Genomic DNA, 18,200 nt, shown 5'->3' on the forward strand with positions numbered 1-18,200 from the left:
TGATGGTGTTGAGGAAGTGTGTGACAGCAGCATTGTCCTCACTGAAGCAGGCTGGCAGGCCCATCACGGACTTCTGCGCTTGCCCCTTGCGAGCGAACTGGGTGGCGTGCTCCCGGAGATGCTCGTTGTACATCCACACGTCTGAGATCTCCTTCAGGCACATCCCGCAAGCCCACAGACCTGCTTTGTTTTTGGCATGCTTCTCCTTCAGATGGTCCCTCAGCTGCTCCCTGGAGCTGAATTTGCGCTGCACACACATGTAGCAGGTAGGTGGAGGGGAAGGGTTATGGGAGAGCTTGTGGAAGTCCAGCTCCCCCAATGTCAGGAACCACTGGAAGCAGACTTTGCATTTGTACTGCTTGTCTTTGGTCTTGATGGTCATCTCACTGCGGTTCTTCCCCAGTTTCCCATCTTCTTGCTTACTTCTGTGCTTGCTGGGCTGGCCTGGCTTCGGCTTGAAACTCTCAGCATTGTCCTCCCCATGGCCAGGAAGATCTTCACAAGAGCCATAGAAGCACATGTCTCTCATTTTCAACTTTGCATTCAGCATCTCAATGTCGATGGTATGAAATTCAGGAGAGCCTGAATCTTCATTAGCCTTGTCATCATAAGGCTCCTCTGCCAGGTTGGGGGGCTCAGAGCTCACTTCTCTGAGCGAGCGCTCAACCTCAAGGTCCATCAGAGGCTCAAACATGTCCTCAGCAGAAAGGCTTTCTCCCTCTTTCTCCAGACTCCCCCAGATGTTCAAGCTGGGGACGTTGTCTTGGCTGTTTTGGCACAAGAAGGTTAGCATGTTGTCTTCCAGGTCAATGTCCTCCTTCCTTTGGTCGGTCTTCTCATGGTCCAACCTTGGCGCAATGCTGTTAGATCCACAGGGAGCAGCATCTCCACTCTTCACCTTGCTGCTGTGACACATGTTTAGCATTAAAGCATCGTCAACAGAGATGGTTTCGTAATCACAAGTGTCCTCCCTGGTGACACAGAAAGAGCTGGTTTCACTGAGATCAGAAGCTAATCGCATGGAGAAGAGGTCGATCGCACCTGATGGCTGGAGGTTTACCTCTGTGGTGGGCTTGGGTTTCTTGCTGCGCTTCCCGTACACCCGCGTGCACTTCCTCCGGACAAACTGGTCATCCCTGGGAAACAGTTGGGAGAATGTGGAGTCATCATCAAACAGGCTCTGGAGGTCCGAGACGGCTGCACTCTCCATGCAGTGCTCGCTACCCGGTGCCACGTCTGCCTTGGCCCACTGCTTTGGCTCTGCAGGAGGAGGGCTGGTCTGTGGCATGCTCTGCAGAGCGCCTTTACCAGGAACCTGTTGGTTGGTTTCTGAATCACACATCTCCAGAAGCAAACCCTCTTCAGCAGGAGCTGTGGCACCCTGCAGGGCACCACTCTGGTTCCCAGTGCTGCTGCCTACCACAGCACTGCCTCCTGTCTCAGCATCCATCTCCTCTGTGCCATCAGCACCATGATGCTGCTCTTTGCCTACCTTACCCAATCCGTTTACCACTTGCTGCACAAACCCGCTAACCCATCTCTTGCAAGCCTGCATGTCTTCCACTCCATTTGGATCTTCCACCTCCACAGCACAGGTTACCATGCCTGTTACTGAATCCTTGCTGGTCATCTCCTTTGAAGACACCATCCTGTCGCCCAGGTCCTCTGCAAGCTCAGCTGCACAAGGGGACTGTTTGGCTTTTTGAGAGTGCTGTGTTGAGTTGGACCTATTTTGCTCCTCTGTGGTGATGCAACCACCTGGCTCATGCAAGTCCTCCATGATCATGGGCAGACTGGAACTCAGGACAGCAGCAGGAGGACTTGCACTCTTCTCCATCTCACATGGACCATCAGGCTCATTTCTGCTGGGAAATACCTTTGCTTTCCTTCGCCTCACTTTCCTGTTTAGCTTCTTTTCAGAATTGCCGTTTACCTCTCCAGGTTCTTTGCTTTGGCTCCTTCTGCCCTTTTCTCCCTTCCTGCCTTGCCGTCCTGAGTCCAGCTTCCCAGCCGCTGTCTCACCTGCTCCCCTCGTCTCTGAGCGCGATCCCTTTGCCTTCATCTCCCTCTGCAGAACACGTGTGCGGTGCAGCTCCTGGGACATCTCAAAGGAGATCACACTGAGGTCACTGAGCACTCTGCTGACCACTTCTTGCATCTGTGAGCTGGGCTCTTTCTCCAGGTCTGGGCATATTTTCTTGGGGTTCTGTTCAATGTTGTTGGCTGGCATCTGTGGGCTGTCAGTTTTGTCTTTGATCGAAGACTTCAGGCTCCTCCTGGGCACCTTTTGGGCTGCTTTCAATGTGTTGTCTGCAGGAATCAAAGTGGACCTGGCAGTCTTGCTGGGCTGTGGCACGCCACCATTCTTCACCTGGTGCTTGACAGCTTTGTGCCTGGTCAGCCCAGGCTTGGACCGGAAAGTAGCTGAACAAATGTCACAGGTCACCGGGAGCCCATTTGGCTTCTTTTCTTTGTGAAGTTCATTTTGGGGAGGGTTTGGAGTACTGTTAGGTGCGTTGCCCTCTCCTTGGCCCATACTGGTTAATACACAGCTGTCAACTTCTCCAGCCCCATCGCTTTTTGGTTTCTCCCCTTTTAAACTCTTTCCTCCACTCTCTGCGGTTTTGGAAAGACCAAGTCTCATCTCTGTTGAAAACTCGTGGCCATTTAATTCAGCAGGTCCAAGGTCTCCAGTCCTTGTAAGACCTTTGCTGACAGCTGCTAGCCCTTGCTGAACAACAAAACCATTGGACAAAGCCTCTGGTTCACTTTGATGCGTATTTCCATCATCAGAGCAGCTTTCAAGCCTGTTCACTTGATTCAGGTTTACCTCTCTTTCTCTGAATGGCAGAACCTCTGTTGTGGGCTGGGTTGGATCATCTTGGCTTTCTGGAAGAATGGAGTTAATGACTGTATCTGTGATGGTGCATGCTTGGTTTTCTTTAAAATGAGAACTTGACATCACAGCACTGGTGCTTTCAGGTACCTCTTTCCCAAGGCCCTTTTGGTTGAAAGGAGGTGAGCAGGGAAGAGAGCAGTCCTTCTGGGCACCATCCATCTCCAAGGCAGAACCCCCCAGACCATCAGAATGCATCAGAGCTGCAGGTCTTGCCCTCCCTTCTCTTTCAGGTGATCTATAGTTACCCAAAATGCGGTCGGGGAGGTGACGGTGACCATCCTCAACCACTTCCATTGGCATGGCCCCACAGTGATGCAGTGAGGGAGGAAAGGTGGGTGCCCTTTTCCATGTCCCTTGCTCTCCTGGGCTCTCGGTGGGTTGATGGGTGTGATGGCTGTTTGCCTCGGGAGGGCACCTCATCATGATGAGTGAACTCGATGGGTTAAGCAGGGATGGGCCATATTTATTCTCATCTGAGGGCTGAGGCTTGAAGATGGGGACGTCTCCTCCCTCGGCCCCACCACTTTGCAAGCCTTTGGAGTGAGAACAATCGGTTGGCGAGGGCAGGCTGGCCAGAGATTCTCTTGTGTAATGACAGCCACTGAGGGGCTTCTTGCCATTTCCTTCTCTGGGAACCTTTGCACTGGCTGTGCTGGTTTTTGTCTCTGGCACCAAGCAGTGATCCTGGTGGAGATCCTTCTTGGAGGTACCCGGGGGACTGGTGGGACTTGTGGGAGCAAGGGGCTGTGTCCCCTGCCCTATCTGGTTCCTTTCCATTCTCTCTGCTGCTGCACTGCCCAGTGTGTTTCTCTCAAGCAAACTACAGTTTAAATGAGATTGCCCATGTTCTTTAAATGCCAAGGTTGCTTTGTTTTTGTCTTGCTCCTGTTCTTCCATGGGCTGATCAGCTTTCTTTACTTGCCCTAGCAGTAAGGTCGCTGCTGTGTTTTTGAGTGACGAGAGGTCATTACGCTCTCGGGAAACACCATCTGCACGGATATTAATGTCACTCGGATCTGCGTGTTCATTTGCTAAGTGCTGCAGCTCTGTTACATTATTTTGCAGCTCTGGCCTTGCAAACGTAGATTGTTTTGCATGGAAAGAACCCATTGAACCGAAAGACTCTAGCTTGCACCCACCAGGGAAAATTACAGCCTCTTTTGCTGGGGTAGCAATATTTTCCATGTTGCCTCCAACAGGGACGTTACCCTCCCCTTGGCCAGGGCAGGATGCCCGATTTTCCCCTTCCAAGGCACCACTGTTCTCCTCTTTCTGCTCTGGCTGGATGCGTGTGGTGGTAGAGGGGTGGCTGGGAGCAAGCAGCATGGGGAAGCACGGCATCAACAGCTCCTCTTCGTTGCTCTTCACTGTTCGAGCAACAAAGAGCTGGAGCTGCTGCAGAGGGTTGGCCGCCGTCTCCTGGGATGACAACATCTTCTGGGAGTCACAGCCACTCTCCTTGGGCACACTCAACATATCGAACAGCAGCACTTTTTGCTTGCTGGCTTTGTCTCGGGGTCCAGGGCCCGGATGGGTGGTGGGGCTCTTCCTTTCCTCTGTTTCTTCCATCAAAACGGACCCACCACCATCCCCATTGAAGTCCACAGCACTTTGTGCCATTTTGGGTGATTCGGGCCTGTTTAAGGGTCGATCTTCTGTATCTGGGACCTCTTTGGTGTGAGGTGAAAGGGTGAGATCCAAGGCCGGGGCAGACACCTGCTGAAAGTCAAATCCAGGCTTATGGTTTGAATGATGGGCATCAAACTTCCCCAGTTCTGCAGCATCAGCGAAGCTTTCATTTGTTTTCCCTGGCACAGGGAAGCTCTCAGCGCCACGCTGGCATGGCAGGGATGTCAGGGGATCTTTGGTTGCTTCTACTGCCTCTAGGGTCTTGGGGAACATGGGGTTGGTGGCAATAGGAGGGCTTTTAGTCCCAGGGTCTGTGTAGATGGACGCCTCTCTTTGGTCTGGTGTGTGTGAGCCAGGTAGACCTTTGGAGGAAGATCCATTTTCCATCTTTCCAGGGTCACTTTCCTTTGCAGCCACAGTTACCTGGAGCTGCTCACCACTGTCTTTGGAGCAGAAATGGTCCGTGGTGAGCGGGGCTGGCACACAGATCCCTGACTCGAGTGAGCCCAGCTCCACCGGGCAGGGCCAGGGCTCCCTCGGTCTCTCATAGTCCCCATGGGCACTTGTGCCAGCTGGCTTCTCACCTCCCAACCTCTCCCCAACACAGAGGCTTGGCCTGCCCAGATCATGTGCCAAAAACAGTCCTTTCTCATGGCCTGCCCCTTGCTCACCCGGCAGAGGAGGGAACCGCTCCGCAGCCTGTCCCCGCAGATGTGCAGCAACATGTTGCTCAGGTTTCTGAAGGACGACGGGTGCCTCATGGTCCATCTTGCTGGTTTGCAATTGACTCTCCAGCTCTGTGACTAATCGCTTGATCTCCAGCTCATCGTCTGATATGTTGTTCATAAAGTTCACGTTATAATCCGTTATCCTGTCCGGCAGCGGCAGGGAGAGTTGGCCGGTGGGGACAGGTCCTTCCTCAGGAAACTTCTTAGCTAGTGGCTTCTCCACTGAAAGGCTGTGGAACTGAGTCATGTCTTCTGGCAGCATCGGAGCCACCTCCTCCATGAGAGACCAGTCTTTCTCTGGCATGAATGGTGGATATGGTTGCTCAAATGGCAGCGGCTTGCTGGGGGGATTGCCAGGACAGGTAAATGCTGTCACAAAACCGTCCTTGCTTGCAGAAACACCTTCATACAGCGGTGGATCAAACTCAGTGACAGGAAGCTCTCCAAATATTGAAGAGGAATCAAAGCTGAGAGGGGAGGAGACCTTGCCCTGTGACGTTTCTGTGGTGTAAGGAGAGATGCTGGCATGCTTCTGCTCTAAGGAGCTGGTGTTGATGTCATCCTGGCATAGGTACATGTCATCCATGTGCGAGGAGCCCAGGGCTGGGGGCTTTGGGAAAAGGTTGCCATCATAGTGCCCAGGAAGGCCTTTAGGTTCAAAAAATGTGTTGTCACTGCCGATGTATGGATTGGGCACCTTGGCAGTGAGCATTATCCCCACTGCATCCATCCCGTATGTGGCAACCAGTGCGGGATAGTCCTTCCGACTGTCACTGAGCCCGTGTGCCTTCGAGTATTTGATGCTCATTTCTGAGTAGGCAGCACTTGCATTGCCAGGACTAGCTTCGTTACCACTGTGGGATGGAGCAACTAGCTCTTCTGCATGGTACTTCAATCCATCACTCTTGAAAGGGCCAAACTGATGGCTCTGGTTGACCACGGTCAGCTCAGGTGAGTCCTGAGCCTCCAGGGTGGATTCTCCTTCCTCACCCATGGCCTTTGCTGCTTCTTTGGCCTCTTCTGCCCCCTCCTTACAGGAGAGTCCAGTGGGGCTCTTGCCCGAGGTGGCCATGCTGGGCCTTTCCTGGGGCTGTGCTAATGGCTTCTCCTTTGCACAGTCCATTGCAGCAACATCTAGTTCAATACTGGGACATGTCCTGGAGCCCGATGGCAAAGATTTGGCTGAACCAAACCGCCTGCTCCCCTTGGGAAAGTCCTCTTTGCTCTTCTTGCTCTTCTTCGGGCTCCTGTCCCTGGGAGGGCTGAGCGGAGTCTTTGGCGTGCGTGCCGGGCTGCCCGAGCTCCTTCTCCTCTGTGTGCCTCCCTTCTCACTGCCTGAACCGGCCCCATCAGCATGGGATGGGCTGGTTCCCATCTCACTGGGCACGCTACCGCTGTGGTTGCTGCCAGTAGATGACTGGCTGCTCCGTCTTGGGCCTCTGGCAGCACAATCCTCTTTCTCAGCACCCTCCTGGCTTGGGACCCCACTGTGCTCCTGTGCATCCCTTTTCTGACTGTCTTTTTTCCGGCCGTAGCTCCAGGTGGGGTCTTTCTCTTTGACTCTCTCACCTCTTCCCGGGCGTTTCTTGGTAAAGCTGTATTTGGTTCTCCCAACGAATCCTGTGCCACGCTTCTTCCTCCCCCGGAGCTTGCTGCACTCTGCCCCATCATCATCCGAGTCGGAGACGTAGTCGTACTCCCGAAACCTGCCCTCCTTGGTGGCCGGCATCAGCCTCTCATTGACCTGGGGGCACTGTGCCTGCTTGCTGCTCTTCACCTGCAGCTTATGCAGCTTGTTCTTCTGTTGCACAATCTTGTGAATGAGCTCCTTGCTCCACGTCCCACTTCGGGGCTTCCGCTTCTTCAGGTCCTTCATGGAGAACCGGGATGGCTTGGAGCTCTTGGTGCCAGTGCCTGGCCCCACCTCACTCTTTGCTGGATGCTCATGGCTGAGCTTCCTCGGATGCTTTTGGCTGGAGGTGGATTTGGAGGAGGTGGTGGCTGGTGGGATGCTGTTCTTCCTGCCTGCCCGCAGCCTGGCTGTCCTCTCTGCTCCTGCTGCCCCGGGATCTGGCTCCTGGGCTGCCAACCTCTGTGCTGCCCTCCCCTTGTGAAGGTGCTGCTTTCCTGCCACTCTCTTTGCTTGATCCCCACCATCTTCATAAAAATAGCCAACCTTGGACTGGCTCCCTGCCTTCTCCTCCACTGCTGCCTGCTTTGATTTGCTCTCTGAGGCCAGGGCTTCCTTTGCCTTTTGGGACATCCCACTGCTGGCCACCTTCACGCCCGTCAGCTCGTCATCAGCAAACACATCTATGAAGCTGCTGTCGATCTCTGGGTTATCTGACTGGTAGCCCAGGCCGTTGAGGGCTTCAGTGATCAGGCTGTCCAGCTTGGCATCGTCAATGTCCAGGTCTGAGGCAGTGAGTGGCAGCGAGCTGTTGGCAAGGCCATTGAAAAGGCCACCCTTCAGAGCATCTTCCTTGCCCTCGCTTTTGCTATCCCCACCTAGCAAGAAGTCATCGCTCTTGTTTAATGCCAACAAATGTGCCTGGGTGTCTGGAGAGAGCCCCAGGCTGGTGGGCTTGGGAGGCTCCGGAGGGAGCGTTTTCCGCCCCTCAGCTGCCCGGAGAGCATCCTTGCCCTCTCCCTGTGGATTGGGATGGGAGGTGCAGAACTGGCGGTGCTGCAGGAAGGAGGAGAGGTTGCTGTAGTTCTGGTCGCACTGCTTGCAGGTCAGGAGCACGTCCAGCTGGTCCAGGCTAGCGCTGCTGAGTGAGCTGGCCAGCAAGTGATGGGAGGAATACGGCGGAGGAGGCTGCTCCCCATCCAGCCCATCCGAGCATCCCTTGGCCACTTCTATGCTGGGTTTGTGGAACGGGCTCGCTGGGGCGCATTTCAGGAGGTTGTTGTCTTTGAGGGCATCAGGAGGGAAGTGGAAGGACTTGACGGAGTCTTGGGGGTGGTAATGAAGCGAGCTGGAGCTCAGGACATCGGAGGGCTGGAAGGTTTTGTTGCTGTCCTTGGGATGGCAGGGGTGCTGGAAGAAGGGAGAAGGGGTCAGTGCTCCAGACATCTGGCTGTCTTCAAAGCCGGGGTTGAGCGGGCTGCTGGACATAGGCGAGAGCGATGAGCATGTGCTGCCACAGGTAGGGTTGGGAACAGGGGATGGCAGAGGGGACTCGCAAGGGGAGGCAGCCACCAAGGCTGATGGTGGTAGGACCAGCGCTGAGCCCGATGAGCTCCTTGAGGGAGGAGGACCTGCTTGACCCATGCTGTAGAAGAGCGCTTTGCTTCTCGAGTCACAGACAGGAGACCCTGGCTCCTTCCCACTCTCAAAAGGGAAACTGCCTGTTGAGTTGGGGTCTCCCCTCTGGACCCCGAGGCTCTCTCCTGTCAAGAGCTTTTTGCTGTGATACCCTGGAGAGTTATTTACAGGGGGCCCTTTCTGGGTTTTCCCATTCCCCTGCCACTCCGACGTGCCCACAGGGAAGGGGAGCTTCTGGCTGGTAATCTGTCTCGACAGCTCTAGCCTGTTTTGACCGGGCATTGCAGAAGTGAGGTGTATTTGCTGCCAAGGCATCCTGGCATTTTTCTGCCTGTGCTGCCTCTGCTCGGGGCCAGACTGGCACTCGAATGAGAACTGGTTTCCAAGAAGGTTTGAATAAGGTGCTGAGTTCTGGTCCATGGGAGAAAACGCCTTAGTGGCACCTTCCCAAGCTTGCACAAGCCTGGGGTGGGTGGGTGCTGTAGTGGGAATGCTTGTCTCGAAAGGCACGGATCCTGTGCTGACGCTGCCCGCGGGGGAACTGCAATAGGCTTTGCTCTGAAAGTGCACTTGGGAGAGAGAGTTTGGTGGCATGTTCCTTCTCAGAGGGCTGCTCTGGACCATCACCCGCGGGCTGGGGACACTGTCTTTCGCTGAGGCTTGCCTCTTACCGACTGGCTTTGGCATACTAGACGAGTGTAAACTAGACGGAAAAACAGCTTGGTTTTCTTGGAAAGTGCTTGGGTTTTGGTCGATAGCACCAGATGACGAGAGAGCACCATTGGAGTCGGTGGGATGCTCGCTCCTGCCCTTGCAGCATGGCAGCGGGCCATGGTGTGGGGCTGGCGGTGGCGGTGGGTGCAGGAATGGTGTTGGTGGGGTGGGCAAACCATAGAGCCTGCCCTCGGGGGACACATTCTCATAGGATCCGCTGCTCAGCACCTCCTCTTGCCACTCTCTGGAGGATGAGTGGAAGGCAAAGGCACCGTGAGCCAGTTGGCCAGTGGCGAGCCCCACATCCAGGTACTCCTGGCTCCCCGCATCGCTGCGGTACGGCTCCTTCCCCACGTCATGCAGCAGCTGGAAGGGGTATTGGCATGGCAAAGCCCCCAGGGCTTGGGCACCGGCTTTGCTGCCCTCAGGGAAAGAGCTGGGCTTCTGCACTGAGATCCCATAGCTAGCACCGGCGAAGCTCTTCTCCGGGGAAGGCCAGGAGTCAGCCTTGTTCGCCTGAAACTCTAAGTAATGTAGCTGCCCATTGGTGCCGGGGCTCTTGAGGGGGATGCCGGCAGCGGGGGGCTGCCCTTTGGGGCCATGGGAGGGAGCGGGCTGTGAGGTATAGTTGGTGGAGGTACGGCCGGCGCTGGCATCAGAGAAGCAGCGGCTGAAGCTGAGTTCTTCCTGCTGGAGCTCAGCCTCGCGCTGGGGGATGCTGGGCACGTGGAAGCGGTAGCTGCCGGCTACGGGGCCATGATTCGCCTCTGGCTCCTTTGGGGGGGTCACCTTCTGCTGGGGGTAGGCGATGCCGATGGTGGGGTTCGGCCGGGTACCGGCGATGCTGAGCCGGTAGAGCTGATGGTGGCCCCGCTCGCCCTTCCCTGAGCGCCGGCTGCGCTCCCGGGATCGCCCCTTCCCCGGTGGGGACTGGGGGCTGCGCTTGTCCTCTCCCCATGCGCCATCATTGCCAAACTTGGGTTTGCGGTGGAGTGATTTGAAGTCGATCTTCCCGGCTTGCTGCGGCCGGATCACGGCTTCTCGCTGGCTGTGGGGCTCCTTGTCCTTAGGGTTGGGAAAAGGGGATGTGCTCTCCCCGCCGAGTGCCCTCCCATCCTTCTCCCCACAGCCTTCAAAGCCAAAGTCCTTGTCGGGGTCTTTAGGGCCAGCCTCAATGTCGCCAATGGTGTAAACATGCTGGGTCTCTCCAGTCATGATATCGAGGGAGGGGGAAAGGCTATAAGTCCCCGTTTTCCCGTCCTGCTGTGAGCTGCTGTCCCTCTGTCATGGGCATGGTCCTCCACTGATGGGCACTGGGGCGGCGAGAGGGGCAGCGGGTCCCCGGGGCCGGGGTGGCGCGGGGTCCCAAACACTGGTGGGGCTCTGCTGCATTGTTTCCGACCTGTAGAGGGTATAAGAGAGAAAGGGTGTCCATCAACAGGGAGGGAGCCAGTGGTGAAAGTGGGGAGAGATTTTGGCCCTTTCTTCTGGTGCTGTGTGGTGGGGATGGAGGAAGATGAGGCGCAATCGCCCTAAGCAGCCCCTGGGTGATGCCCTCCAGCTTTTGGCTCTTCAAAGGATGCTCGGAGCATTTCACCTTTGGCAAAAGCTGCTGAGGGAGGCACTTTGGGCACTTTTTTCCTCCCGGAGAAGCTATTTCTGGGTTACTTCTTAGCAACATAAGCAGAAAAAGATGACAGAACAGCTCCACCTACGGATTAGCGGGAAGGGCTGTCGGGCCAAGCTGGGAGAGGCATCCTGGGAAGGGCTCTCTGTCCCCATGTCCCCAAATCCCCTCTCTCGCAGTCAAAGGGATGATGAGGTTGGCTGTGCAGCAAACGCCTTTTGCTACACCACAGTTCTCCCCAGTGCATCCCTTTGAGCTTGCTGCCTCTTCACCCAACCATTGCTCTAAACCCTCTGGAGAAAGGACTTGAGCTTCTGCTGCCTCTGCCTTGACTTTAACACCTCCTGCAAATTGCCCTTATGATTTTAGACACTGTTAAGTAGGTGAAAGCATAAAAACAGAGTCCTGAATTTACCAGCTGATTTTACAGCACAGAACCTCAGGGCATTAGACATGAGGCACAAGTCAAGTGCAGCCTTTTAAAAAGTACCACCAGAATTTTAGCCCCAGACACGGGTTATATTAAAAAGAAGAATAAACCCCTGTTTTAGAGTCTCTTTTTAAAAGTCTGTTGGAAACAGAAAGGGTTTCTTTCTCCTCTCTCACTAGAAATGCTCCTTCACTGTCTGCTGCAGGGAGCAACGGCATGGTACTGCTGGGAGCTGGGGAAGGAGCGACCTGGCTGCAAAGAAGCGTGAAATTCAGCTTATTAGTGTTCTCCTGGGTGTAATTCTTACAGCTCCAGCCCCATTCGGGGTCACCACGCACTGCACAGCCTCGCCAACCCTGCCCAGCAGAGAGCTGAGAAGGAAATGAGTATTTCTGCAAGAAAAGGGGAGTGATCTGCATCTATTCGGGGTCTCTGCAGTGTGCACGGCTCATCTGTGTGACACATCTGGCGCTTTGCCTGCACACAGCAGCCAGGGTGAGCACCCAGCGCTGTGTGATGCTGCTACAGCACATGTACGTTGATAATACGGTGTATATATAGAGACAGCAGAGGTATGGCTGCATCCCATTGCTCCTTCTGCAAAGATGCTGCAGGACCTTGCTGGAAAGAGAGGTCCATGCAGTGGGGATTGCCCAGGTGGGCTCTTCGGGGTCCCCTCTCTAACTTGAGCTACCAGGCTCGAATTCCTCCCCAACTTCTCACCCACTAAGTGAAACGAATCCTGGGCTGATAGAGCCAGACCCTATCGTGCTCGGTCCCCACGTGTCGGGCAAAGCTCAGACATGGCCCTTTGGCACACAGGGGTTTTGCTTGCAAAACAATGCGGCACTTATGCCTCTTCCAGACACAACTGCAAAGCCTGTTTGCTGCTGTTTAAATTTGCGAAGGCTCCTCGCCAAGATAAAATACCCAAGGCCAGTGCCTGCTACATTATCACAGTCCTGCTCTTTCAGCCACATAAAGGAGCCTCTTTTTTTTCTCTCTTGAAGGAAAGAGTCGCTTGTGTATCCGTAGAGCTGCAGGATTTTCATGGCAAGGGCTGGCGTTTGCTGGTGCATTAGAACTGAGTGCCAGGAGAAACAAACACCCTGTGCTGGCAGGGTGATGGAGATGGGGAAAACAGAGCTGGTGGCATGCAGGACTGTCCTGCTGATGTAGGAGACCTATGTGCCATGCCAGATGCCCTGGGACAGGAGATGGGCATGAATTTATCCCATGAAAATGGTAGGCAGAACACAGGGATAAGGGCAAGGTGTAAATAAGGGCTTTATTCCCCAAAACTCTGATGCTTGTCCCCACACCAGGGCTTGGGGGTCCCCCATCTTTACATAGGGGCCCCTCCTGGTGTCTGCAGTCATGGGGTGGGATGGCACAGCAGCCCTGGGAGCAGCACAGAACAGAACACTGGGGCCTCTCAGCAAGGCTCAGCCCGTGCTGCTCCCGATGGGTCGATTGATAAGGAGGGCTGGGCGTGTTGATTTAAAGTGATATTCCCCAGGGAGCTGCCTGCATCCATCACCGGAGGGTTTACAGATCCAAACACAGTCTTCACCCCCTTGTGGGATGGGAAACCCAGAATAAAATGAAAATAGGGAACATATAATCTTTGTTTTCTCACAGGCTCTCAGCCTGCTCCTTAACCTGCCCCCAGGACCAGGCTCCTCTTTGGGTTACCATTGGCACTGCTTCTTGGGTTTTTATGTTTCATCTCCTGGAAGAGGAGGTGGAAAAGGATTGGATGGGGGCAAAGGAAGGTTATGCTTTAAAAAGCATGTTATATTTATTACCAAGCTGCCTGACTGCAGGGAAAGAGATGTCTACCTGTAATTGTGTGCCCTGCCTGGTGCTCAGCCCTTTCGCCCATCCCTGGAGCATCCTCCTGCACCGGGGCTATAGAATCATAGAATAAACACAGGGTTGGAAAAGACCTTTAAGATCATCAAGTCCAACTATTCCTGCAGCACTGCCAAGGCCACCACTAACCCATGCCACTGAGGGCCTCATCTACATGGTTCTGAACACTTCCAGGGACGGTGACTGCCACCAACACCCTCCTGCAGCCCTGCAGTGGTTTGGGGACACAGGGACAAGATAAGCAGTGATGGCAAGAGCCTGGCAAGGCAGAGCCCAGCCTGCCGCTCGCAGGGCAGGTCCCATCCTGCCAGAGCCCCAACATGCCAGACGGGTTGTGATTCACCGCCCTGGCTCTCTGGCACACAGAGCCAAGTGTCTCAGCCCCTGGCACCTCGAGAGCTGATTGTGCCCAAGGGGCAGAGCTGCTGGTCTGCTGTGCTCACTGAGTACCTTAGTGATTCCCAGTTCCCTTAGCATGTATTTCTGTGGGGCTGTCCCAGCACGCATGTCCTGGTTGACTGCATCACCCCCAGCTCTGGTAGTGTTTGCTTCCTTAAAGAGCTGTGAATCCCACTAGCATGATGCTGAAGCTTTGCAGCTCAACTAGGACCATACTGGCACCACACCATAAAGATCAAGGGGACCACCATGTCCCCACCATGGGCAGGGTAGCAGCAGGCAAAGCATCTCCTTGGGGCAAAACCCTGCTCTGGTGGAAACAGCAGCGAGGGACCAAAATGGTTGTGTGAACAGCAAAATAAACCCAGCACCCAACAAGAAACCCCCCCAGCTGCTGAAGCAAAGGAGGAAGAGAGCTGAAACAACAGCCTTGCCTGCAGAGGGGCAGGTTCAGCTCCACTGCCCTGACCTTTCTGGGGCTCAGTGAGCATCAATCTGCGTGGATGGAAAAACTCCTTCTCTGTGGGAGAAGACACAACGTACAGCTCGGCCCAGGTGGGGGACGCAGGAGAGCCGGGTTTAGTGCTCGGCTCAGCCTCTCCCTCGCATGACCTTGGGTAAAAGTCAGTTAATCACGGTGACTCAGCCTCCATCTGTAAATCAGCCCCGATAATGCTTCCCCTCGCCTATCTGCTCTTTGGATCGTCTGTTGAGATTAGCAAGGCAGGGACTGTTCTTGCTATTTGTATATACAGTGCCCGGTGCAGCAAAGCCCTGATAGGGCTGGAGACACGTAGGTCTAGGTGAAAGGAGCTCCAGTCACAGTGGGGAGGCCCCCCAGGGATGCTGCTCCAGTGGGGTTTGGCGTGGGCAAGCTCCTTCAAGGTGAATAAACCACGCTAGAATCATCCCTTCCCGTTGTGACCTGGCCCTTTCTCAAAGCCCAGCACCTCTTTAAACATTCTACCTCTCACTGTTGGGCTGCTGCGGGGGCCAGAAAAGCAGCTGGGGAGGTCCCTGAGCATCCCTGCAGCCAGGGCTTGGGAGGGCTGGGGGTATCCCTGGGCTGGAGCATCCCCCAGGGATGAGGAGGAGAGTGTCTGGTTCCCAAAAATAGCATCTGACCCTGTGCTGTTAGCTGGCCCGTACCTTGGCACCCTGCGCCGCTCAGCTACTGCCGGGACTCACTTTCACCTCCCATGAAATATGAATTTCTTGGCTGCAAAGGAAAGAGAAAACTATGTCAGGAATCTGTGGCTTGGCTGCCGGCGCCGCGGTGTGCGGGGAGAGCTCAGCCGCCAAAAGGAGGGGTTTCCACCCCAAAACACCCAGTCGTGGCCACCCCCAGTTGGGTCCTACTGGCTGGGTGGGTGGGTTTGGCTGGGCACAAGAGCATAGGGTGCTGTGGGAGTGAGGAAACTGAGGCATGGATGGAGATGGTGTCCTGCCTCCCCCCCGCCTCCCCTGCATCCCAGCTCCATCCCCTCCATCCCAGCCCCATTCCCTCCATCCCAGCCACTGCCTCCACCCACTGGGGTCCTGCAGACCCCAATGCCTTGCAGGGGCTTATTGTAACCATGGTCAGGATACAGCCCTGAGAGACAGGAAACAGCCTCGCCAGTGTGAGGAGGAAGAGGAGGAAGGGTAGACTGAGGATGGCCAAAGCCCAAACCACAGTCTGGGCACGCTCAGGGCGCCAGCCAGCCTCAGGCAGGTGCTGAGAGCAGCTGAGGGCAGCTTCCAGCCTGGTTTGATCCTGCACCTTACACCCAGTGATGAGCCCAGGTCCCCCCATGCCACCCCTGGCCCTCAGTGCCCCTCAGCTGTATGGTGATGTGCCGGTCCCCGTGATGCCCAGATCCAAGGAGCAGGCAGACTCTCCTCCATCTCCATCCTGTACCACACCGGATCGGGCCATGCTGCTGAAACAGCACCTGCCTACAGTACATCTTAGGGGTGTGTTGTGAAAAGGGCCTCTTTTCCTAAATTTGGGAAAAGAAGGGGATTTGAATGGATCATTGCTACCTCTCTGCCTGGCCCAGGTCCATCCTAGAGCTAACCTACTTTGGCTGCTCCCCAAAGTGCGTGGGTCATATCCAGACACATTGAACCCTATTCTGACATTAACTCATTTCCCAGTCAAATAAAGAGAAAAGCAGGATGAGGGGCCTGGTTCAGTGGAAGCATCTCACCAGGAGGGATATGAACCTCCCTTGTCAGCCTTGGTCCCTGCTCATCCCCAGGGAAGGAGTCTAGGACCGCAGACCAGGGCTGGCCCTGTGCATAGACACACGGTCCTGGATGGTCTGGTCTGGCTGTATCAGGACAAGAGGCTGTTTCCAGCAGATTTTTCTGGCCTGAGGAGAAGTTGGAAGGATATTCAGAAAGTTTGTTTCTTGCTCATGGTGATCCAAAATTGATTTTCTGGATCTGAACTGCTTTGAATTTCCAAGCTGGTGAGACTCCAGCTTTCGCTTGGGATCCAGATTTTGCAAACAGTCCTAATTCTTCCTTGGCTTGTAATGCAAAACAGTGGAGGAGGACAGGTCCCTGGGTGGGCATTGCAGACCCTGGCACTCCCTGGGCACCCTGTGAGATGGGGGGGATGTTGTAAACCAGTGTCTTGGTGCCTTTCCTGGGGTCCCTGCTGAATCTTCCTACCCCCTGGCCCTAAGGATGCCCCATGGGACACAGCACAGAGGATGAGGCTGGGGTGGTGGGGAGAGGAGAAGACACAGGGTCCAGCTCAGCTCTGGTTGGAGATCATCCGGGCCCCATGGCTGCGTAAAAGGGGACAGATGGATAAGTGTGACCTGGCAAAGCGAATCCCTTAATCCCCTGGGTACGCAGTCACAGGAGTTAGGTGACAATCAGCTACAGACGTTCACTGTGGCTCCATCCCCAACTGGATCAAGCAGCATCTGGGGCTTTTCCAAATGAAATTAAGATGGCTGTAACACAAAGCAGCGAGGCTTTCCTGAGGCTTAGCTCAGCTCCTTCTCACCTATCACAGGGGAAAGGCAGCTGGGATGTGTAGAGCAGGGCCGGGAACTGCCATATTGGAGCTACCCTAGGCAAATCTGTGCTGGGGCTATGCATCCTTGAGAGGGGAGTGATGGCAGAGCCAGGACCTGCATCCTCTGGGATAGTGCTGGTGCAAGGTCAGGATCAGCTCCCGGATTCCTCCCAAAGCAAGGAGCTGGCCTGGCTGTGGTGTGTTTTGGCATGGGTGAGCAGAGCCCTTCAAAGCATCTGCTTCCCTAAAAACCCAATGGGACATCCAAGACCTCCTCTTGTCCTGCTCACCAAACCCTGAGGCTGAGGCAGGTTTAATCTCGCCCAGGAATCAGCAGAGGGACCGGGCCTGACAGCAGCATCTTTGTAGGGCTGTAATAAAGAATGACTTATTTTGACATTTACTTAAGAAATATTAATCTTTCATTTTCCTTCGAAATGCTCCTGTTTGCTAAGGAACTATCTGTTACCTAAGTGCTCCGATAAATCTTCTAAGGTAAAATTACATGTGAAATGCTGCCAGAAGGGTACATTTAAGAATACTTCCTAAATTATCAACTGCATTAATCTTAATTACTTCAGGAAAAGTGGAGTCTGGCATTAGGGTGAACTAAATTGAACGGGTGTTTGTTTGTCTTTATCATATCACATATTTGAGATCATTTAACAGAATGCAGATAAAAGGCGCGGGGGGCAGTGAGGTACAGAGCGGTTGCCTAATGAAAATGATGGCTCCGGATGACAAAGAGCATGCAGGAGGGGACCACAGGAACCCCTGAGGTCCCCAGCACAGAAGGACCTGCCTGGAACAGGGTGGTAGATGGGCAAAAACATCCCAAAAATCATAATTCACTCCTTAGATGATATTTGGTGTTATAAAAGCAGAAGATTGGATCTGTATCACACCAGGTGCTAGGGTAGGCAAAGGCCCCTGGGTACCAGTATATCCCACGTCACCCTGTCCTGGCAACCGGCCTGCGTCATGTGTGGGCACAGAGCAGGATGCTCCACAGCCCACGCTCAAGGTTTTGCCAAAATCTGGCTTCTACCCTGCTTATTTGGAAAAGGGCAAAGTGCCTGAGTGGGCCCATGGCCTTGCCTTGAGATGAACACGTCGCTCTGTGTTTTACGGCACAGAAATTAAATTAGGCGTGGGATTAAGTGCTCTCTTCCACTGGGGCCTTGGAGAGGTATTAAATATTGCTGTGACGAAATCTTGCCATTGCCCCAGGTCTGCGTGACCTGGGCGGATTCATTATCAAAGCAGAGTGGATTTACATGAGCCAGAAGGGAGGATTTTCCTCCCTCTTGATTGCTTTTGTTTGAAATTTAACAAAAATTAGTCTGTTGACCTCCCTCTGCACAGGATGCTGGAGGGGACTCGGTGGAAGAAGGGGAGAAATTATTCTGTGTGTTGCCAGAGATGCAGATAAAGGATGGATTTTGCGGACGGAGATCCCAGCAGCAACACCTTGTCCATCCCCAGCCCTGCTGACCACCTTGGGCATCGCCAGGGTGTCCTGCATCACTGCATCCCACTCATCCCACTTTCCCGGGATAGGGCCCCACTCCGTATTTCCCTCCCAGCTTTCCATGACCCCCAAAAAAGGAAGAAA

The 18,200-nt window shown here is 54.5% G+C and overlaps 1 protein-coding gene across 1 annotated transcript in view; it reads right to left on the bottom strand.

The window, feature by feature from the left end:
* Window position 1: 1 nt before the first annotated feature.
* Window positions 2–18,200, bottom strand: part of ZNF469 (zinc finger protein 469) — a gene marked incomplete at its 3' end in the record, with an annotated part of 62,327 nt that continues 44,128 nt past the window's right edge. Inside the window, exons 3-4 of the mRNA XM_030512476.1 lie at window positions 14,719–14,788; window positions 2–10,640 (exon numbers count right to left, since the gene is read on the bottom strand). Of these exons, the coding sequence (XP_030368336.1) occupies window positions 2–10,453 (10,452 nt within the window). The remainder of the gene's footprint in view (window positions 10,641–14,718; window positions 14,789–18,200) is intronic.

Source organism: Strigops habroptila, chromosome Z (genome assembly GCF_004027225.2).
Source record: "Strigops habroptila isolate Jane chromosome Z, bStrHab1.2.pri, whole genome shotgun sequence".
NCBI classification, from domain to species: domain Eukaryota; kingdom Metazoa; phylum Chordata; class Aves; order Psittaciformes; family Psittacidae; genus Strigops; species Strigops habroptila.